The sequence below is a fragment of the Barbatula barbatula genome, assembly GCF_947034865.1.
Source record: "Barbatula barbatula genome assembly, chromosome: 1".
NCBI classification, from domain to species: domain Eukaryota; kingdom Metazoa; phylum Chordata; class Actinopteri; order Cypriniformes; family Nemacheilidae; genus Barbatula; species Barbatula barbatula.
In genome coordinates, this window is record NC_136766.1 from 21586787 (window position 1) to 21610656 (window position 23870).

Below are 23870 nucleotides of genomic sequence, written 5' to 3' on the forward strand. Positions count from 1 at the left end.
CTGCTTTTTCTCGTGGTTGTGGAAGGTGTGAAGTTATTTAGCCACTCGGCTGAGACTCTCACTGTCTCACAAAAACGCTTTCGCACACTACACAGACACTCTCATAACACCAATGCTTTTTTATAGGTACCACAACTTGTGCTCTTTTTTTAATTTTTTTATCTTTGCTTGGCTTCAGCAAAGAGATTATATTATCAGTGTTATTGACGGCCCATAAAAATGTGATGTACAGTACATTAACATGAATCTTCTAATTTATTTAACGTTTGTGTATAATTGTTAAAAGGGTAACAACATATGATATGATGGCCTTGACTGAAAACAGACGCATTTCTGAAATCTTGCATGAATTTGACACATTTCACCTCAGGATTCTCTGCACTGCAATTGCAGTTCATAAATACAATTTGTATTCTTTTTGTTTTGTGAATTAAAATGAAGTTTGGTGGGGTTTTTTGTGGCGCTTAAAGTTAAGTGTATGTGTTCAGTAAAGGACAGATAGTGTTGAGTGTTTGTAAACCGTGATTTTTTTGAACATTGAAGCTTTAAAAAGCATAAGAAAAAATTCCTTTAAAAGTAGTTTTACTTTAGGATTATATATCCGTATTCAAGGTTAAGGAAAATATTTTACCACTTGATACATATGCCAAACCTATGAAACCAATATTAATGCTTAGATTAGATTTGTCAAAACTTTCATCACCTTCTTATTTGTCAATTGTCATTAACCCGATGTACGTGAAATTCACAAAGAATCCAACTTTTTGTCTTAAGAAGTCTGCCACGCCTTTATTTTCTCTATTTGGTCTGTACAGTTTACTAGTTTAATAGACCGTAAAGAACAAAAGCGGCGAACAATGTTCTGTAAGATTCATGTGACCTTGTTTGGCATTCAGGGGGGTGGAGTCAGCCTTTAGCTAAAACTAGTTGTATGCCATACTGTTGAGAAGGAAAACCTAGTCATTGACTAGTCATTGACTAGTCAAAATCTAGTCATTGACTGACACAAATGTTGTGAAGTGTGCATTTTTGACCCACAAAGGGTTCGGTGTATGTACATGTTCTCTCTCACACTGAGTCAGGTGCTTTTTTTCGGACACATCTCCAGCCATCCTGGTTGCCATGACGTTTGTACCATTGTTTGCTGGCCTCTGTCAGGTTGCCATGGCAGTGCTTATTTGCCGTACTAAATGTCTGGTGGTGTTAAACAGATGCTGACGACCAACAGAGAACATCTCTGTTTGATCTCAAGCGTCTGATGCTCTGCATCTCCTGAACATCGCATGGAAACCCCAAACCAAACGTGAACTGGAGATCAACTAAACATGCCAGTCAGTATCTCTTGATGATGCTCATTTGTTGTCCTTTGTGTTTGACTGAGATGCTACGTCTCACAGGTGAATGGGTTTCGATCAGATCCATCTGTTGCCCTGTGAGCGTATGTCAGGTGTGTAAGGGTCAGTGGTCACAGCTCTGAGCACCTGAGAGTGCTGCATGTTTTTAAGATCGGAGCTGCTGGAAATGACACACGGCGACACAAGCAGCACAGGTGCAGGGGACTTCTGCTTTGTCTGTTGTGCCCTGCTGAGCCGTGGAAAGAGGCCGGGATGTTTTCTCAGATATCACCAGTACTCCCTCATGTGGTCTGACTGTGTGCTGCCTATATGATCCAGAGGACTTTCTGGGTTTAACATGGCGACGGCTCACACGTTTACTGTTCTGGACAGAGAACCGTGTCTGATTATTAACTCGGTGTCATAGCACCGTTTTACTAACAACACCACTTTAGGATTGTCGATGTACTCTTATGTTTTTATACATAACACATACATTTTCAAGTTGATTTTGGAAAGAAATGATCGGATGTGCTTGAATTGTTGTAAACAAGAGTAAATCAGAATCTTTGGCTCAAAGGTGCAAAAAAGTGATGTCCAGCAGTGGAAAATGGACATCTTTAGTTTTTATTTCAATGTATTAATTAAAGATGTATTTAAATGTTGTTATTTATCTTGCACAGGGAAGTGTAAACCGAAGTTCAGCTTCGGGATGAATGTAAGGAGGCTTGGAAAAAAATACAACACCTGGGAAAAGCCGACTGAGTCAGACCCAGGAGAATGACTACATTATATTGCTAGATGAGAGGATCAATAAATATTAGATTTAATTGTAGTCAGTTTAAGGTTTATTTCCTGCAGATGTTTTTTTCAATACATTTTTGTGTATATTCCAATAATAACCATATTCTCTGTTATGCCGTGGTTTGCTATATTTGCTATACAAATAAGTTTATGTAATAAGAACCTTCAATTTAGTGCTTTGTCCATTTTGTAAAATATAGGCCCACCTTATATTTCTATGGTTTAATATAACTTGAGGGAGCATTAAAGTTATTGATCAAATATGGCCCCACTAACATCACTTTTTGCCACTACTATAAATTGTCTAAAATCATTTTATGTTAAAGTTTTCAAACATCCCAAATATGATTAATTTCATTATATGTTTTACTGTACATAACTAGGCTGACTTGGGCATTTTACAAACACACCGAGTGTGCAAAATGAACTTGTTGAATTTGTTTTGGTGTGCAGGAAGTGTGCTTTGAGTTTGCTTCTAATTTGGTGTTTAAAATGAACTTAGACTCCAGGCAGTTCAGTTTTCAGTGTACAGGTGACTGAAGCACATTGTTGTAATTTAGACTACGGTGTTTTCAATTGAATTGTAAAAAAACATTTTGCTACTTCACGATACCAGAAAACAGACCCAGGCAGCAGACGCTTTATCTGTGACCTATCTTGTGGGACTTTGCTTTAGAGCCTCAGAGACAGATAACATGGAAGTGCAGTGAAATGACGTAGTTTGGCTAGATAAGATCTGCTAGTGCCATTGTTGACGTCTCATTGCGGTTAGAGAGTGTTTTTTTTTTTTTTCTTTCTGCAACACACAGAAATGTTTTCATTTAGCAACTCGCAGAGCACAAAAGCGTTGTTCAGGTGTGACAAAGTATTCAGTCCCACATGAAACATACTGTTTTACACGGCAATACCCAGAAAAGTTTTATTTTTGACATACTTGCATGCACTTCACCAGAATTAAAATAACTCCTTTAGCTGTTGCGTTGTCTTAACTTTCCATAGGGTTTGTGTGCAGTGACAGTTTGAATGACGTGTGCTTTGTTTTTTTGTCCTTTCAGATGATCCTGTGGGACTGGGATCTAAAACAATGGTACAAGCCCCAATATCAGGTCAGTGCTAAATGCATTGTGTAGATTTCATCTAGCTTATTTATGCCTTTCTTTAGCACAAATTTCCTGTTTTATTTTTTAAATGCACATTTTGATCATGTTATGTATTCTACTATGATTGATATTGTAAATTATGAATTGTAACAGTAGTACCACTATGTATAAATATCAATAAATACATCTCTTGTGCTATTTTATACTACAAATATAAATATTTATAATATATAATGAAGTAACAGTTTTGCTGTCACACAATAGGACATATGTACAGTTTACTTATCAACAACCCAAATAGAATATAATTTTATTAGTTAAATGCACTCACTATACTATATGAAAATAAGTTATTATTTTACTAATTTTATTTATGTATTTATATAATTTGTGCACTACCATTGTTTTTTGCAGGCTATATACAATATAACTTTTTAATAAGTTTCTTAAGAAAGTGTCCACATGCAAATACAAACCAGCATCTTCTCTTTGCATCTGTTCGAGACTCACATTGTCCGTCTCGAGACAGTTTGTAGCACGTTACCTTGCTGTGGCCTGTAACCCCACCATCTGCCTGCCGTTCATTTCTGCTGCAGGCCTGCGAGTGGATAACCCTCATCCTTGCTCTCATAAAGCTTGCCAAATGACGTCAAAGCCTGGAGGAAGTGCTCACTGTGCACTTTTATCACACACACGCACATGTGATCGCACACACATACGGAGGTCGAAGCAGTGCTGCCACTCTACTTTATTACTTTCATCGGCCCCCCTCAAAAAAGAAATGTAGTTCTGAATTAAATACAATCAATAAATTAGTTCAGCATGTACGCACAAGACCGAAGATGGATTAAAACTAGCTGAGTTTAAAGATACCCAGAGTTCTTCCCGTAATATCATTATGAATGCTCACTTTTTTTACCCTGTTGAGTGGATATCATCAAAAGCTGTCTCTGGCACTTGGCTGGATGTATCAAGTGGATGGCTGCGAGAATGAGTCATTCTTTGCTACAGTTAGCTCAAGTCTGGAGCAGTGAAATTGTGTCCTGATGTACTTCTGAATGACCACAAGGTGGCAGTATATGTCCCATGAATGAGGGGGCAATGTGAAATCTTTGCATATATGTGATACCTTGTGCTCTGTACTTGTACCCAGGGTGCAGTGAGTGGGAACGGTGTGGATCTGTCTGTGATCAATGAAGCCAGGAATCTGGTCTCGGATCTGCTCATGGACCCCTCTCTCTCGCCCCCCGTCCTCTCCTCGCTGCGCAGTGTCAGCAGTCTGATGGGAGCTTTCTCTGGGTCCTGCCGGCCACGGGTCAACCCCTTTACCCCATTCCCTGGTTTCTACCCCTGTCCTGAAGTAGACGATACCTCAGAGAGAGGAGAGAGAAAGCCAATGAAGGTAGGGAAGCAGGTTAAGCAGAGAAAGTCTGTAAAGATGTCTTCGTCAGAACAAAGAAATGTTAAAGATTTAAAACAACTGTAGTAAATTCTCCACGGGGATTGTCTCCGTATTAGGGCTGCAACGATAAGTCGACATTAACGATAACTTCGACAATTAAAACTATTTAGACGAATAATTGTGTTGTAGTGTCGTCTTTTGATTTTGATGTATTTTTAAGACCAGCAATTATGTGCTTTGACCTTTGGGGCACTGTACTGTGACTACCCTTCAAGAGGCAATACAATAGAAGAACATGCCGCTTTTTAACGCAAGCTGAACTATCAGAGCTGTCTCTGACGATTTCCACAGAGATTTTACGCCTATTTCGCCTAGCATATAAACACATTAACCCACCATCAGTCGAATTATTGGAAAGTACGTGTAATGTGACTGGATGCATTTTAAATTCACAGTAAGGATGCACTCCTGAGTCACAGAGCGAAGTGTCTTGCAGTGTGTGTGGGAGAAGAAAATATACTGCAAACTCTTTCTTGACCCACCCTCCCAAAAAACATGTTTTCTTGGAAGCTGAAGTGTTTCATTTAAAATGCACCTGCATAAACGTCCTGGCTGAATAAACATTTGTTATTATTAGAACATCATTATTTTAGAATCTATAGTATATGCAGTTACTTTATACTATACATAGTAATTTTGACGTTTTATGGTATGGTGACTTGGTTCCCTGTATAGTTTTTACATCATTAGTTTCCTTAAGAAAAACACTTTTTTACATTCACATTTATGCCTTTAGCAGACACTTCTAAGTGACTTGGAGTACATACTGATAAAAAGCGAATAGCTTGAATGCATCTCAAGAACCTACTTTATATATCCAAATCAATTTATATTGAATCAAACTGAATTTTGGAAAAAAATCAAACCGTGAAATGTGTCAGTGCCCGGCCTTATTTAATACATAGTAGCAGCAGCTTGACTATTGATGAGTATTGATGGAAGACAGAAATCTAAAGGAAATTTCTCCATTCAGCTGGCTCGAAGATCCCTAAAAAACTATTTTCAAAAGCTGAAATAATGTCCTTGTTTTATTTATCAGTTTAAATAGGTCAAACTCAATATTTTAAAGAATTGCAAAAACTGAATAATCAATCAAAACCTTTTGATTAATCTGCACATTTTTTTTAATAAAAACAATCACAGCTGCAATTGACTACTTAAATGATTATGTACTTTTAGGGCCTGAGCAGCAGGAACAGCCTACCCACCCCTCAGCCGAGGCGCAGTTCAACCTCTTCTTCGGAGTCTTCCTCATTACGCTGGGAACGCACCAATGGGAAGAGATCTTACTCTGAACACAGCAGGTCAGATCATCTCACTCATGTTCTTTTCTGGGGCCATCTACATTAGAGATAAAGCAGGAGCACATGTGTGCTTGTTTCCGGGGATTGCTATGAATTGATGGAAACTGTCGAAGGTTGAAGTGTCATTGAACCTATGAGTAATTTCAACTTTTTGTCTTATTTAAACAAACTCTGAGTTTTAGAAGGGTCTTATTCTTAATGTAATTGTGCTGTTTCTCCTCAAGGTGGCAGCGTTAAAAAGAATCAGACAACAACTAGTTTGTTGAGACAAATTCCTCTAAGAAACAAAGAAAGTCTAATCAAAATGTATAAATCTAATGTAAACGTGATTTATTAACAGGCCCAGACTAAATCTGCTGAGATCATATTTATCCTTATTTGCTTAATGTTTAATTATTATGACTCATTCATTGGGTTATGCTTTCAGTACAGTGTGACACATTTTATCACATGCTTTTCTCCAGAATCAGCACAAAAAATAAGAAACGACTCAACAGGTTCCATTGGGCCTTATTAAATATGCATTTTCACTGTACAGCCCGAGTTGTGTCTCTAATGGGCCGAATAGCAACCTGCTGACTATACCTAAACAAAGATCCTCCTCTGTCACCCTCTCCTACGGCCAAACTATCCCCAGAAGACCAGGTCAGCACCATCAAGATCTAAATAATCTTTTCTTTCATGTATTGTTTAGTCAAGCTCGCACATGATTATCAGATTCATTTACATATAAAAAAATATGTGGGTGACAGTGTGACATTGGTCTCCCTCGATGCAAACGTTTCTATTGTGTGTCTTTAGGTGTCTCTTCCAGCCTGAGTCCCGTCAGTTCGCTGTCTCACTGTCCCCCTGCTGTTCCCAGCTCATCTCTGGTCACACGCTCTCCAGTGGAGTTCCCCGACACAGCGGATTTCCTCACCAAGCCCAGCATCAGCCTCCTCAAACCGCCAGGCTTTACTCTGAACTCACCTGATTTTCATCAGCAGTATCGCAGCCCAGTCTCGACCCCCACGTGCACCAGGTACACACCTTCTTTTTGGAGATTCCTCTTGAGAGTGCACCAAGAGAAAAATAACCAATTGTGTTTTTATAATAGTTGCGGCCGACAGATGCTAAAGGGTGTGGCCAGTGTGGAGGTGGGCGAAGGCCATCACCCAGCAGCCAATGAGATGCAAAGAACACGCTCAGGTAGGTTTTATGCACAACACCATGCCACCTCATTCTTTAATATTTTGTTTTAAACACCTTGTGTCAAAAGTTTAAACAGTTTGTGTCAAAATGATGCTCCTGCTTGCTTTCTTAGCTGAAAGTGCCGAGTACGGAGCAGAAAACCTGATTCGAGAGGAGAGCTTGGAGGCAGAGTCTCAGGAGGAGAGATCCTCAGACACAGCCAGGGAGAAACGAAGCCAGACCGGGGATGAGGAAAAGACCTCCAGTCCCGAGCCGTCCTCACCGGAACGTGAGGTAGAGCGCACATACACGCACACTCGATCAGACACTCGATCAGACTTTATCCCCACATGGTTTCATTATATTAATGTTTAATACATTGCCAAGAGAAGTGAAATCAAGATCCATTGTTGCTTGCGGAATGAGTCATTTTAATTTATGAAGTGCTGTTACCAACATTTGCCTTAGAAATCGGCTTAAGAGACGAGCCTTTTTCTTAGCGTAACCTGAAATGCCCCGTCTCGATTCTCGCTCGCTCGTTTTTTACTCGCCAATCTGGCAGTTGTTAAAGTTGCCAGCTGTTGAATGAGCAGAGTTGTGATGTGGTAACAGCAGTTTATAGCCAGTGCAGAAATCTCGCTGCAGATGTATCGTGATTATTTGCATTCCCTTATTATGTGGTTGCTGGATTTATAACTATGGAGTTTCAATGGGTCTCTCTGCAAACTCAAGGTTTAGTGTTCTGCCCAAAGGGGTTTACTCAAAGAGCACGTGTGAGGATAACGTAAATGAGCTGACCTAGAGAAATGTTTTTGTCATTACAGCATCTCTTAAAAAACAGTCCTACATCAGGTTTGACTTATTGTTGTTGAGCCCAGTTTTTGTTGTAATGATCACACCATGTCCTTCTGTCTTTTGCTGACTGGGATTCTGGAAGGGAGGAGAGGAGTTCAAGCTGGACTCCATGCTGTCGGAGCATGAACCTCTCATGGAGAAGATGAACACCTGGAACTTCCAGATCTTTGAGCTGATGGACATGACAGGAGGGAAGACCGGCAGGATTCTCAGCTATGTTAGTACTACACATCATTCACCAGTGTCGAAACATCTTTAATATGATAGGTGATCGTTCACCCAAAAAGGAAAATTCAGTCATCATTTATCACCCTCTTGTCATTTCAACCCTGTATAACTGACTGACTTCTGCAGAATACATTAGAAGATATTTTGAAGAATGTTGGTAACCGCTCAACAATGGTACCCATTCACCTTTATACAGTATATAACTCATCTATTGTACTGCAACTTTAATAGCTAATGTCTATAATTTATGCACTTGCTGTTTAGTCTAAATTATTATCTGCTCCTAGCCACCTGAACATTTCTGTTCATAGTATATAGCCAGTTGTATATATTGTTAAAAGTACAAACCTACTGTCAATTTTTCTTAGTCCATGCCCACTGTATAGTATTTGTCTAATATTGTTTCCTATATTTATGCAAACTGTATATCCTGCAATTGCACTTCTGGTTAAACCTAAACTACATTTTGTAACACTGTACTTGTATATGTGTAATGACAAAAAAGTTGAATCTAAGCTATATGGACACTAAACTACTGTTGTATGGTTACCAACATTCTTTACAATATTTTCTTTGGTATTCTGCAGAAGAAAGAAAGTCATGATTGAAACAACAAGAGGCTGAGTAAACGATGACCACATTAAAAAAATTTAATAATGAATTTAGCTTGAACGTATTAAGTTTAACATGAGAATGTCAAATGTAATGCTAACGTCCCTCTCACTACTTTGTCTTCAGTTTGTAACAAACATGAATCTGCAGGGACTTGATGGCTCACTGGTCGTCTTTTCATAATGAAGTTCTGTTTATTACATTCTCTCAGGTGGCGTACACTTTGTTCCAGGACACGGGTCTGTTTGAGATCTTCAAAATCCCCGTCCGGGAATTCATGACGTACTTTTGTGCTCTGGAGAACGGCTATCGTGATATCCCCTGTGAGAATAAAAATCTTGAAATTGTTCCAGGGTTTCTCAAATTGGACCCAAGTGCAGACATTTGTTTGAAACTAAAAACTGTTTAAAATCTTTCCTGACCGTTCTCGCCACAGATCACAACCGCGTCCATGCCACTGACGTCCTTCATGCAGTGTGGTATCTTACGACCCGACCAATCCCAGGCTTTCAGCAGATCCACAATGAACATGTCACAGGAAGTGATACAGGTACATTTGCGGTCTTCTGCTCCATTTTGTGGTGTGGTGGATAAAGATTTAGACGCCTGTCCTGTCCAGGATCACAGGGTAACCAAAAAAGTTGTTGATTTAAAACTCCACGTGGGAGATTTATGGTTCATCGCGATAAGGGCCTTTTCAGGTTAATTACAAAGTGACAGGTTGCTCTGGATTAAAGTCTCAGGATACGTACAGTAGTAGAGTAAAAGAGTTGAAGATTTGGACAATGATAGATGGATTCAGGTTAGAACATCTGTATCTCTAGTCATGTCTTATTAAATCTCCAATACGTCAGATCCATCATGAATAAATGAGCCCACCACCGCTGAGCGGTTTTGCAATTCCGGCCAGAGGCGCAAACTCTGTCCGATAAGAGAAGCTGTATTGCGATTGAAATCTGATGGCGGCTGCTGGCTCAGCAGGTTCAGGGCTTATTTTAAGTCTGCTGATGGCCCTTGTAATTTCTCAAATGGAGTTCACTCTGAGTCACTCTGCTGCTGTTTCACAAAGTTGCCAGCTCTGGCAAGCAGAGGTGTTGAATCTTACTGGGGCCAGTGACGTCACTTGCTGGCTCAAGTACAGATAAAAATATAGCTGCAAGCAGCGATTCCCGGGTTTGAGCAGTCTAAAGCGTCAAGATTGTTCAGAATGAAGAGAGCTAGCGGCCAAAAGCCGCTGCCTTTAGTAGGTGACCTCGGAGCTACTTCTTGAGTTATGGCCATTTTAATGTAATAGGCTCCGCCTATTTAGAACTTTTGCCGTGCGTCCCTTATTGACCTTGAAAGGAAGTGTAAACTTTTTTTCGATAGTTATTGACATTCACACTCCACAGAAGTCATCTGCATTGGTTTGGTCCCAATCAAGCGAAAAAACCTAGGACTAGTTCACGAAAGTAGGTTTTTGACATCATCAGCGATAAATCACAAACCGTTTGATCGACAGAAGTGGTTCCAGAGGCAAAGTTGTTCAGAATGAGGAGAGCTATCATATGATTTAAAAAGTTTGAGTATTTGTCAAATGTCACTTGATACACAATTGTCTAAGCACTCCAAAAACGTTATATCGCCCCCAGTGGCCGAATGAGTTCATATTTCTTACAGACCTTCAGGACTATGAGTCGAACAAGCCCAGCGAGTGTCGTTTCGAGCGGCCTCCGTTAAGTCGGTGTAAGGAGTGCTCAAACTTCATTGGCCGATGGCGGCCATGTTTTTTTAGATATACCAATGTCCTTTTCTAGAATCATGGTACATGACACAAAGACACACCATACCAAATAATTAATAGATTGGGCAAACACTTGGGTAGTTATTGCCCTTTTCGAGAAAATTTATATTATAGCGCCACCTAGAGGTGTGAAAGTATATACATATGGTCCAAGCCCCATGAAGATTGCTCAAACGGTTCACGAGTTATAACCATTTTAGTAAAATATATGCTCCTTCCGGTTCAGACGTTATGGTGCCCCCCAGCCATCATGAATCGATATTTCAACTTTTTTTCGATAATTATTCACATTCACACTCCACAGAATTCATCAGCGTTGGTCTGGTGCCGATCGGGCAAAAATTAAGGGAACAAGTTCATTATTATTTTTTTGCATAAAATGCAAATTAGCGGAAACATTTGCATACCGGAAATGAAATCGGAGATAAACGTTTTTTTTAGTTTTGAGCCAATGGTTACATTAATCTAAAATACTTGGGTGTGCGACAAACGGTTTAGGGGTTATGAGCGCAAACGCGTTCAGCATCGCTGTAGCGCCACCTATGGGCCGACATGGCTGGCTCAGAGTATCTGAGTAGCGAGCGAGACTGCTACCATCTGACCAAGTCAAGGTTGGGTTTAAAAGGTATGTCTACACAATACCAGAAAAGCAATTTGTGGGGTCTTTATATCACCAAGCCTAGATTATCATTGGAAATAAAAAATTTCAGTAATTTAGAGTTGAATCATGTCAAGACTTCATGTGAACAGGCCTTCAGTCATTTCACGGTACATGCCACCTAGTTATGTAGTAGTTGTGCAAGCCAGCACTGTATTGATTTGTTGAATGGACTGTTACCTGGAATGGTGTTTCATTACTGTTGTAACATAGAAGTCTTTGTATTTATCAGATTCAGACAGTGGAATCTCTCCAGGCAGGGTCGCATATGCCACGTCCAAAAGTTCTTCATTCTCGGATGACAGTTATGGCTGCCTGGCCTGGAATGTCCCTGCGCTGGAGCTTATGGCACTATATGTAGCAGCTGCTATGCATGACTATGATCACCCCGGTCGCACAAATGCCTTTCTTGTAGCCACTAACGCTCCTCAGGTAAGTGATAGACCAAATTTGATATGTATAAATAAGATGTATTTATTTGTACGTCTTTATACGAAATACTATTTATAACAATTTATTACAGCAACACAAAGCGCTTACACTAAAATGACTGGTTTGTAAGCACAATACTCATTATTCCAGTACGTTTCCATAGATTAGGGTAATAATTGATCATTTAACGGTCCAAAGGCAACGTCACTGCCAGATGCAGCTAAATTTCGTTTACTGGACCTTTACATGCCTGCTGCCAGGACAATTTGTGTATTGAATTGGATTAATAAAATACACCGTAGACTTTTATGATTAGTTTATGTTGCTATTGCCTCTTTTTTGCCCCTTTTTGAGCCATGTCGTTTTGAACCATATAAGGGTCAGTAAGTGATGGTGAAATCTCACTCTTCCTATTACTGTCTCCATTTCTCCACACATACAGGCGGTGTTGTATAATGACCGTTCAGTTCTGGAGAACCACCACGCAGCCTCTGCATGGAGCCTTTTTCTTTCCCAGTCTGAGTTCAACTTCCTTGGCAACTTGGACCACGTTGAGTTTAAGCGCTTTCGATTCCTAGTGATCGAGGCCATCCTCGCCACTGACCTGAAGAAGCACTTTGACTTCCTAGCTGAGTTTAATTCCAAGGTCAGTAGTGTAGTCTGGGCTCTCCGAAACTCTGTGACTTATAGAATTGGGTAAAATAACAGCACACAGCCAAATGAGCTGCACTGTTGCTGTATGTCCCAACAGAACACATGTGTCGGTGCTTTTTTTGTTACCGCCATGAATGTGTGTGATTGATCTTTATCTTTCTCCCAGGTTAATGATGTGAATAGTCCAGGCATCGACTGGACTAATGAAAATGACAGGTTGTTAGTGTGCCAAGTGTGCATTAAGCTGGCAGATATCAACGGGCCAGCCAAAGACCGCAGCCTTCACCTTAAATGGACAGAGGGTATCGTCAATGAGTTTTATGAGCAGGTAACTTTTATTGACTTTATATAAAGTAGGCAAGCACACTGTTTTGTGGCGTCATAAGAACCTAAGTGTATTTTTGCATTTCTGCCTGTATAGGGTGATGAGGAGGCCACTCTAGGATTACCCATCAGCCCCTTCATGGATCGCTCTTCGCCACAGTTAGCAAAGCTGCAGGAGTCTTTTATTACACACATCGTAGGGCCTCTCTGCAACTCCTATGATGCTGCCGGCCTACTGCCAGGACAATGGATTGATGAGGAAGGCTCAGACGATGAAGAGGAAATGGAAGACATTGAAACAGAAGATGAAGAGCTGGAGGACGATCTTGAACCAAGTAAGGAGATAACACTACCAACTGTATTTATAAGTTGACTTTATATCAGAATGCCAATATACCAAACAAAATTTTCTTCAGATAATGATGCATTGCGTTATTGCATTATAAAGCAGCATCTATGCATATCAAGCCAAAATATTGCATTTACAAAACTTTCATATTGAAGTTGCCCACATTTCGGGACATCCCTTGCTGCTTAAGCTAGCTGATGCTTCACATGCTAACTGAGCGCTGTCTCTTCCAGAGAGAAGAAAAGGGCGACGCCGGTTGTTCTGCAACATCATGCAGCACTTAACAGAGAACCACAAGGTGTGGAAGAAAACTATCGAGGAAGAAGAGAAGGCCAAAGAGCAGGAGACTCAGCTACAGCAGCAATCCGAGAGCCCCAGCCTTCCTCCGTCCACCTCCTCCTCCGACGTCATCCAAGAGGAAGCCGAAGAGGAGGAGCGACAGTAGCAGGAGCAAGGTCAAGAAATGAAGCTCAGTGAAGGGCTTAAAAAAGTGAATGACCCCTCCCTCTTTTTTTACCTAAACACACACACACATATTGACACTCAGCTGAAATTAGTCACTGTGCTGACACTCTGAAACTAATGCAATTCACATTGTGTTGAAAAAAAGGCCTTACTACTGTGAGAGGACCCTCGATGGGAACCCCACTCCTATGCACTTTCACCCCATGGAGAAGCAGCAGAGAATAAACACAGCTTTGAAGACTGCGAATTGTATCATGAGATTCAAAGGAAAGAAGAAAGCAGGCACCGTGATGAGTCGTCCTCACTGTGATGAGCTCTTTATTCTCCCGTAGGTACTTATAAAGTCAAATAAGTTGCAGAAGTGACTAGATAAAGGAGACTAGGATGTAGTTGACACCTGTTACCAAAGCGAACAGTTCAATAATATGGAAAGACCGAGACTGAGGCCGTCTGAGGCTCAGTGTCAGGAAGCATAACTCAAAATGTGCCTGTCTGAACTTTTAGTATATACATTTATTTTTATTGTGGTCCAGATAATGGACTGTGTACGCTGCACTGTACGTGCAGTCCCCAATTCATGCTGGCGACATAAAACACTGTATCACAGAGTCACCAAGCGGAAATGCTGACATTTTGACCGGAAAAATGACCTTACTTATGCATCGTTTTGGATGCTTTTTGTTCATGTGCATCACCTTTCTGCAGTTTGTTTATGTTGATTTTTATTTGCGTGTTTGTTTTCCATTTGTGGTGTTTCTTTGGTTTCGTTTTTTTGTTTAAAGGAACGCCCAGTTGCCAATTGAATTTCTGTAAAGTCCATCTGTGGACAAGGCATAGCAAACGGGACAGGAAAGCCGTTCAGATGAAGGGACGTTTTCCTTTTTTACGTTGAAATAGATATATTTTTTCACGGTTACTCAGGATTCATGTGAAGGATCAATCCTCGCTTTGCGCAAATTTAAGTCTGCGATTTCACAATGACTTGCACGTTCTTTTCAGAGGTGAAACGTTTCTATTTTTTGTATGAAGAACTTTAAAATCATTAACAAACGTAGATGCTCCCTTATAAGTGCAGTGTACTGGAAATTAACCCTTGTCCTTATCTGCTGCTCCAGACCAGTATAGCCATGTTCATGTTTTTCCAAATACCCCCTGATAAGAATTGGGATCCAGCTGTGAAAATGAACTTCTTGCTGTTTGTTCGAGTTATCACGCATGTCACAGACTGAACATTGATTTGGGGTTACTTTATGTTTGGCATTATTTTGAGCACAGTCACATGCTTCAGACGCATTATTGCCAAACGCGCAATATGGCCAGTGCATAAATCTAATTTAAGGTTTCACACTCTTTCTTTTCTTTCAAATATATTTTCTTATTCTTCACGGTAAGGCAGGTTTAATACAAATAGTTCTATATATTTTGGTCTGAAGCAAGAACTCTAGGCATTCCACTAGATAACGGTGGGAATTTGGAGAGGGGAGAGAGACTGACTCGATTTCGGCCTATTCCTCTCTTCCTCACCTCACCAAAGCTCATTTGGTCTCTGTAGTTCTCAAGTAGGCAGTGTAAATCAAGCTAGTATATTTAATAGAATAAGATATAAATGTGCACATTTTACTACCAAACAAGTGTTTAACCTCTGCACAGAAAGAATACTTGCATATATAAATATATATAATATTATATATTTTTTAATTAATCAGCAATGCGTCTGTTTTCTACATAAAGCTGACATATATTGTACATTGAGAACATGTAAGGATCATCTTGTTTCAGGAGTTTTAAAAATCGGATGCTATTTACAGATGTGGATGTGTTTGGGTGTTGTTTTTCAGTTTTTGGTTGAGATTCTTCTTTTTGGGTGCACTGTCTTTGTGCTCCCGCTCATAACCACTCTTCATCGCAAGCCTTTCTAAAGATTGCCTTCGCAAACCACAAGCTCCTAACGGCGACGCCAGATGCCTCTCGATTCCCCCGTGTTGGTTTGTTCATCGGTCACTTTTGGCCTGTGCTCAGAGTGTGTTTTTTTATGTTGGGGGCTTGTGTGCACCCAAAGCAGCTTGTGGTGCTCTCTCGCTCTCTCTCTCTGTCCAGACTGCGATCATCATTTCTTGGATCCAGGAGTTCAGCATCATCATCCCTCACATCACTGAGCTCACCCCAGCTGTGCTCAAACGCATACTCTGAACGTCATTCAGGTTGTGAAGGAGGGTAACGACAGATCAGAGCATCGTCTGCTCGCTCAGCCACGGACTGTGGTACCTCGCTATGGGGGTTCATTGGATCACAGTGACCTCTTATGTTCTTGTCATCAATACCTGTACGATGGCATTCAACTGTTTATGTAGCATTTAGATAGCAATGTCTGATGTAACCATTCAGCCTCTTCAGGGTTCTTGGGGAAAATTGACTTTTTTTGTTATTTATAGCTGTCATAAAGCACCATCCCTGAATAATATTTCCTCTTTCTTTCTCTCTTGATTTGTTTGTGTCATGTTATTGTCTGCATTGTGATATTCATTCTAGCACGTGTACGTGTTCTAGGACCATTGAAATGTGGTTTATTCTATACAATTTAGCAGTTTATTGACATCTATTCATAGTCAAAACTACGAAGTAAGCTGATTATGTAACCAACGTTAATTCTAATATTTTAGGATCTCCAAAGTAAATACCATTTGCTCTCAATAAACACCGTCAGACATCACCTGGATTTTTCAAAATGAAGTAATGTTCCCGTAGCTCAGTTGGTAAATGTAAAGCTATTTAAAACCACTTGCTGCTGTCAATGAACAGTCAAACCTTTGTCCAAACTTGTGTCAGGTAGTATCATTCCCTAGAGGACCTATAACCTATTTAGAAAAGTCCAAACACGTGTATGTCTGGTGTGTTTTTGGTGTTATCAGGCTGGGCTAATAAGCATCGTCTAGCTGCTTGTTTCTTAGCCGTTCACAGATGAAAGCCCAAGCGTTCTCTTGGGAGGACATGCCTGTAAGATGACAGTTAGAAGATGATGAGTCCCCAAGTGTAGGTCATATGAAAGGCCAGCTTTATCTCTGCAGATGACAGCATCGCAGTGACAAGCTGCCCAAAGCAACAGTGCGCTTACTCGTCATTCTCCGTTTTGAGTTTTATTTTTGAGATTATTTGGTGTGTAATTGGTATCTATAGCATAGATTTGGGAAAATGGTAAAATTTTTATTGTGATGACAGAATTGTTTTAAAAGCACTTCGGTGCAAGTGAGAAATGTTTTTTGTGGCACAGACCCATAACTTATAAATGAAAGTAAATAATTGCAAACCATTCAAACACAAATTGAAAGCTTTACAAAATGTTTGTTGTACACTGACTGACTCGTGTTTTTGCAGTCTCAGTAAATCTATATGTGCCCATTTCAGATAAGTTTATATGGCGCATACATTTCCAACGGAAATAGTCAGCACTATTGAATGAGAGGTTGAGGCAGGCAGACCAACTTAAACTTCCAAAGGAGCAGTATAAAAATGTACACATCACAAAGCTTTATGCTGTAAAATTGGTTGGTTTTAACTTTTTTTATTACAACAAGCGTTTACACAGATATTAGTTAAAAGCAAAAAATACATTGTACTAAGAAGAAAGTATATTGGAGTTCAGCTCTTGAGAGTATAGCACCATTATCTTCCACAGAAGTTTCATGATTAATGTTCCACTGAGATGAACTAAAGACAGGGCTGTCTTTGTTAGTTCAGTGCTGAAATATGGCTTTTAGCCAATGGGAGTCATAAATGTTTCTAAAACGTTCTTGGAAATGCAACTTACGTCCTCTCATTTAACTCCAGAAATAGAGGAATTCAAGGAATGTTAAAAATGACAGTGCTCCAAACTGTTACAGAGTTGAATCATGTCAATTATTGTCATCTCATATTGACAAGCACAATGTTCGCTTCGCCACACATTGCACATCTTTCAAATCGACTTATGAAAGATACGTGCCCTGTACATTCTCGTTCGCCACACACGTGTGCTGACTGTTCTCCATACAATGTATTCTTTAACAGTACCCTTATCACACCCAAGCTGCGTTCTATGAAACTATGGAGGACACCTTCTGAGAATTTAAGGAGTCAATATCAGAGGTCAGTATTCCCCGCTGAAAACCTGATGGAATTTAAGACAGGGAATAATGCGCTTCTAAGTAGGCTCACAGAGGGCTCATGGGGGAAGGTTTACTGCTGTCTCCTGATGGCACATATGGAGTAAGGCCGAGGCTGCAGAGTCATGCCTAGTTTGGGGGAAAGACTTGGAATAAAGCCCTCGGGGAACTGAAGGTGGAACCTCTGGAGCAACGTGGTGAAGAATAAGAACATCTCCAACCTGGCCAACTGCTCCCCGAGACAGTGACGTTTGCCTAGAGATCATTAAAAATGACATAAATCATGAAAATGAACATGTTTGGTTGTGTTGCCTTTCCAAAATATTTGACAATGACCTACCTATTGAGAACGGTAGAAATGCCTCATGCCTAACAAATCTGCCATTATTGTCAAGGAACCTCTCTGGGCAGAAGATGGATGGGTCACTCCAGTACTTCTCATCAAAATGCACCGAGTACAGGTTAGTGATGACCATGGTGCCCTTGGGAATAGTGTAGTTACGCACCACTGCATCTTGAGAGGTAGCGCGAAAGATACCCAGTGGGACAATATTGCAAAGGCGTAGGATTTCATGCAGCACTGCTTCCACGTAGGGCATCCTCTGCCGGTCTTCAAATGCAGGTAGCCTGCCATTCAGGACACAATCGATCTCCCTTTGGACCTTTTCTGAACAAAAAATAAGCATAACATGATTAGTGACATTTTATGGAACATGAAAAAAATAACCAGCTTGCAGTTCAACAGAAGCCAACCTTGTATCCTGGGATACAGAGCCATGTAGAGCATCGCCCAGCGTAAACAATTCGTAGTGGTCTCTGTGCCTGCAATGATGAGTTCTCCAACCGAGAAAATTAGATTATCTTGTGAAAAAGATGTTGCCATATCAGTGGCGCTCTGCTCCACCTCATCCAAGTAGGCATCGATGTAATGTCTTGGTGACTGGATGACCCTCTCCTGTGAGAAGCGCTTGATGATTTGCAGAAGGAAGACGTACACCTCGTTGGCATTGTGAAATAGCTTTTGATGCTTCCCAAAGGGCAGGTATTCCATCCATGGGAAGGCATTGTACATGAAGGCCCAGCCGCTGGCGGCCAGTTCAACGTTCTCACTGAAGATCTCAATCATGTGCTGAAAATCGCTGTCGTCGTAAGTGAAACGCTGCCCAAAGATAATGTGGTTGGTGATGTTGGATACAGCATTCGTAACAAGATGTTTGGGGTTAAACGGTTTTCCCTTGTGCTTTTCAATGGCGTCTAAAAAGAACAGGGACTCTTCAGAAATCCGCTCGAACATCCGCTGTCCGCTGCCAAAGTAACGAAAGCAGTTCACGGCTAGCTTGTGGTGTTCCATCCAACCGCGACCGTATTTGCAGTTCAGAAGTCCTAGATGGTGAATAAACAATGCAGAAAGAGTTTTAAATACAGAAACAAAGAAGCTATGTTTGTTCATTGATGAGCCTTCTGTGTGTTTAACCATTGATTGTTTGCTTTAACCAAAAATTACAAGAATTGCAATACTCAGATAACCTCATGGGCGACTGTTCTGTGTCCTCTAGTTCCCACAACTCTGACATATATTATGTGTCAAACATTCTCTGAAACACGCAGCTGCAGACGACTGTGTTTAAAGGGATAGTTCACATAAAAACAAATCTATTGTTTCCTAACCCCCTTTTTTATGAAAACAGAAAGAAAAAATATGTTAACTGAATTTTTCATGGAACATTTTTCTCTGCTTTAGGATCGTATTTATTCCCATTGGGACATCTTGGGTGAGAACCAATGTCATTTAGCATCAGTTATGTCAACCCTGGCACAGCATGTTATGTTGTGTTAATGAGATTTCAGATTATCAGTAAAAGAAAATTCGGTCAGTTCTTCACACAAAATTTCTATAGCCTTAGAAGATTCAAGTCCAAGTGACTATTGTGGGGTGTTCATGGTGTTTTGAAGTTTGACAGACATGGAAATTATATCATATAACTGTTATGTTTTGTATTATGAATTTTATAGGAAAGAGCTTCATGAATGTCTTAAAAAATCACAGAATGAGGATATGTAACCCTGCTGAAAAAAAACACACAATAGAACCCTGCCCAAAACACAATAGAAAATTAAATGAATTGAATGGTTGTAATGGGAACTTTTATGGCATCTACGGGCATATTATGGATTCTATTGGTGGGATGTTATCTGGTAGAATAATCCTATTGGAATAATGCTCAAAACACACTACAAAAGGAATTTTGTAATGGTTTCAATGGAAAAAAACTAATGTTTCATAAATATATTTTAATGGAAACCATTAGGATTTCTGTGATGGGTTTCCATTTATTTCTAAAACATTTCTCAAAGACTATATTTGGAAAACCACTGCAATGAATCGATCTAAAAGGCACCACTTACCTCCCATTTTGGTCATCTTCTGAAATAAAGGAAGGGATGGCCGGTCTGCAAAAACCTCACTCTGGTCATACAGGCACTCTTTAATGGCATCATAACCGTTTAGGATAACAGTTGAGATCCCTCCCAGGTCGAGACTAAAAATCTGGATGCAAATGGTAACATTCATTTATCCAGCCTCTCTGCCAAGCATATTTCTACTAATGAACAGAGTATAATTACAGGGCTACAGTCCCAGTCATGGATACAGTGAGGAAGGGAATGAATAGAGCTGACTCAGCATGAAAACTGAGTGCAGCAGAAGCGTTGCCAAAAGGCGACTAAAAGCAGTGCTCTTTTGTCTTAACTTCCCCACCTACACTGCAAGCGACGCGACGCGACGCGACCGGAGAGAAACATTCGACTATAATTAGACAATTGATGACAATGACACCGTCGTCGCGTCGCTTGGATGATTACAAGAATCTTAATACATTTGTAGTTAATGCTATTAATAATGAATTATATTGTGGTTAAACAATAAAAGCACAGAAACACTGCAAGGATATCACAGAATAACGTGATTAAAAAAAACTTTGACATCTGTTAAGGATTACAGAGAGAGAGAGAGAGAGAGAGAGAGAGAGAGGACCGTGCGTGAAGTGTCATCCGTACCTGTCCGTGGATTTCACTCTGCCTCTTCATGTAGACGTGAGGCTCTGTGGCTATGGACAGTATGTTCCCTATAATGGGTAAAGGTGTCGGTCCGGGGGGGAACCCTCGGGGTCTTCGCTGCTTTAAGAGCTGGCGAATCACCAGAAAAACGAAGATCGTCGTAAACAAACTACACAGACAAAGGAGAGTTTGCTCCAGGGACAAAGACAACAGAGATGTCGCCCGATTAATCGATACCATTTTAAAGTATGACACTCTGGGATGATCTGCACTTTGTGAAAAGTTTCCACTTCTACGTTTTGTCAGCCAGAGCGCCAGAGGATCATCTTGCACATGTTGCTCTTTATCCCCCGCCTCTCAGATGCTAAGATTGGCTAGACTGGGGGGATCGGTTTGGACGAACTCGCATTGTAATTGATTATTAGCGATAAGGTCGGTCGCGAGAATTCAAACGGGGGTCTCTTCCTCGGAGCTGGCGGTGACAGATGCGTTTCTCAAACGCTCGTCTCGAGTGTGCGACGTTGGACGCCCGTACAAACAATAAAAGGACGTTTGAGATGTAAAAATCCGGAAGGGGTCATTTAAAATGCTTCAGTTTTAACGAGTGATAAAATTAAGTAGTAAATGTTTTAATGTTTTAACATTGATAGAACGTTTACGTTATAGAAGAATCGTCCGGTCAAGCCGTCACTTTGCCTGTTTTTCCGTCAGCTCAAACCGTCACTTTTGCCTGTTTTTCGGTCAAACCTTCGTGTTTCTCTGCACAATCTGCCGTGCAACAAACTTTGACCTTCTGGTTTGAAACCCCTCCACCCCTGCTGACAGAACAGAAGCAGCATTCCGTCCGTCCTGGTATTTTAACCAAGCAGTAAACCTCGCACTCACAGCGTTTATGACGTCACGGTTCAGTTTGTAACATATCATTCTTAATTAGTCGAAATAAAGAATCGTATTATCTCGAATGCCACAATCATTGTTTTCTGCGTGAATAAAAGTCACACATCTACAAAATAAAGGACATTAGGGACTATAGCGCTGCAGGTGTATGCTATGTGTAGGCCCACACGTATTTTTATCATCGAACAGCAGCTCACATTGCGCCTGAAAAAGCGACCTTTTTATCTTAACTGCTACGCATAAAAATTGCATGAGCTTGCTTTTATGCATTGTGGGAAATGCTTAAGAGCATTATAGCTTTGGAGAGGAAAACAAAGTTATGTATTTGCACAATATGAGAAACAAACCAACGCCGTCTTCAGGTGTTGTTCTTCACCTTTATCAGATGTGGTTGCGACGTATCTCGCACTTATCTTTTCATAAATCAGACAGTTTTCCACAGAGTCGTTTAAATACCCCACTAAAATGATGCTTCATTCCACACCACAGTGTCTTGGGATTTATTATCTACTGAGCCTTTCTACGGGTATAAATAGACAAACCCAACAGGTCTCAGAGGATCTGTTTAAAGATTTCAGTGTTTGTGATACATAATGAGGACATCTACAACGCTGGATATGGGAAACAGATTCTATTATGGATTTGGCAGAAGAGGAAAAATCAGTCACAGTCATAGATTAATCAATAAAAGTCTGTGAGATGTCAAAGACGCAACAGCACGGTATTACTTTACTGCCGTCGCGTCGAGAGATTAGGTCAGGGGGCCTTCTTGTTTCAGAAATAGCTTTTTAGTACACTCTGCATTTCGTCTTAATGTTGCACAGTTTTGAATGGACCCAGCTCGCGGCCATCAAAGGTATCACATTTAGTCTTTTTGTTAGTTCTCGGTGACTCAGATGATGGCACGAGTTTTTAATGTTGTCTAAATCCGAGCATGGCGTGTGATCAGTAAAGCACACAGACAAGATTACAATGAACTCGAAGTTAAAAACGGAGGCTTGATTGATGAGCAACACTCAGTGATTAAATCTCATTTCCTTAATGTCCAAGGATGAACTGCGCTGGCTCCTCGCTGACCATTTAGAGCTACTTTGTGTCTCCGAGAGGGTTATGAATTGTGTTTAGTTTTCCTCTCAGAGCCATTACAAATCTCACTTAATCCCTGCTCTTTTCCATCTGCAGGTGTTCAAACGGCCATGCCATCTTGGAGAGCAGCTGCAGCGGTCATTGCTCACTTGGTGAATTTCCATCTTGAAGTTTCGAAGCACGTGTTTATCCAGATGAACATGCGTACTGTGATAATGGAAAAGGGCATCGTCCTCCGCTTCGAAACGAAATGATTATCTGCCTGTCGGAATAACTTACACAAGGCCGGGTGGAGCGGGTGATGTTAAAGCATGACCAAATTTGAAAGGTTACGGTATTGACTCGAAAGTTTAGTGCGGGGAAAACTTGCCGGCCTACTTTGTTTGCCTACTCACTGATCTATGGACGCAGTAAGTCTCAGCAAAGCATCCCTATAACGGAAATGACCCTTCATTAGACTCGAGATGTCCATCACGCATGCTAGTTTGCGTCCGTGTTGGAGCTGAGCGCGGGTCTCTGGTCTTGTCACTTCACCCAGATTTACTGATTTTGTCATTGGCACGGCTTCGGGTTCGATAGCACTAAAAGACTCATCCAGACTAATGGGGTTCCTATGTGACGTAAACACAGTCTCTCGGTGGAGATGGTTTATTAGCCCGTAGCCAATAAAGAAGAGGAGTCAGATGATGCCTCAAGACAAAGGGTTTAGTAATTGGGACCGAGATAGAAGGCTTGTTATGGTCACAACCTCTTTGATTTAGACGACGGGTCACCTCATCACAGGAAACCCAAATAAGGAAAAGAGCAATGTTGCGATTGATCACTCACGTTATTGCAGGACACACAGTGAAAATGGGAGCGCATTCCCTGCATCTTAGATTTCCCATTTGAGCGTGTTCCCTGCATCTAAGATTGCCCATCAGCATTTGTCTGGCACATAATTCTTAATTGATTCACAAGAATGTCACACAAGCAACAACCAGACTTGCTTTTTCCTCCTCGTTCTTTAAGGGGTTTTATTCATTTCCTTGTACATTCATGCTAACACTTTATGTGCATGTTCAAATCCCGCAGTTTTCTGGTTATTAAGATCTAGCATCATTTTAAAATATGTTTATAATGTAAGTATTAAGCAGGAACTGTAGTTATCATACAAA

At 40.7% G+C, this 23870-nt stretch overlaps 2 protein-coding genes across 3 annotated transcripts in view; one reads left to right on the forward strand and one right to left on the reverse strand.

Annotated features, from left to right (window-relative positions):
- Positions 1-13862, forward strand: part of pde3b (phosphodiesterase 3B) — a gene marked incomplete at its 5' end in the record, with an annotated part of 39669 nt that extends 25807 nt beyond the window's left edge. The window contains 16 exons of one of the 2 annotated variants that reach the window (XM_079459225.1): positions 3194-3244; positions 4392-4640; positions 5880-6004; positions 6543-6649; positions 6806-7025; positions 7101-7192; positions 7308-7468; positions 8112-8246; positions 9081-9192; positions 9306-9419; positions 11543-11742; positions 12185-12388; positions 12563-12724; positions 12818-13055; positions 13303-13559; positions 13680-13862. In XM_079459225.1, coding sequence (XP_079315351.1) covers positions 3194-3244; positions 4392-4640; positions 5880-6004; positions 6543-6649; positions 6806-7025; positions 7101-7192; positions 7308-7468; positions 8112-8246; positions 9081-9192; positions 9306-9419; positions 11543-11742; positions 12185-12388; positions 12563-12724; positions 12818-13055; positions 13303-13514 — 2382 coding nt within the window. In that variant the 3' untranslated portion in view covers positions 13515-13559; positions 13680-13862. Of the gene's footprint in view, positions 1-3193; positions 3245-4391; positions 4641-5879; positions 6005-6542; positions 6650-6805; positions 7026-7100; positions 7193-7307; positions 7469-8111; positions 8247-9080; positions 9193-9305; positions 9420-11542; positions 11743-12184; positions 12389-12562; positions 12725-12817; positions 13056-13302 lie in introns of both variants that reach the window. The other variant, XM_079459224.1, reaches the window with a different exon arrangement.
- A 3200-nt stretch (positions 13863-17062) lies between these two features.
- On the reverse strand, positions 17063-21618 carry cyp2r1 (cytochrome P450, family 2, subfamily R, polypeptide 1). The gene is made up of 5 exons (XM_079473238.1): positions 20731-21618; positions 20080-20221; positions 18427-19056; positions 18014-18340; positions 17063-17928 (listed from the first exon to the last, which is right to left on the reverse strand). The coding sequence occupies exons 1-5, from the start codon at positions 20968-20970 to the stop codon at positions 17747-17749; spliced, it is 1521 nt and encodes a 506-aa protein (XP_079329364.1). The 5' UTR covers positions 20971-21618; the 3' UTR covers positions 17063-17746.
- Positions 21619-23870: the final 2252 nt, after the last annotated feature.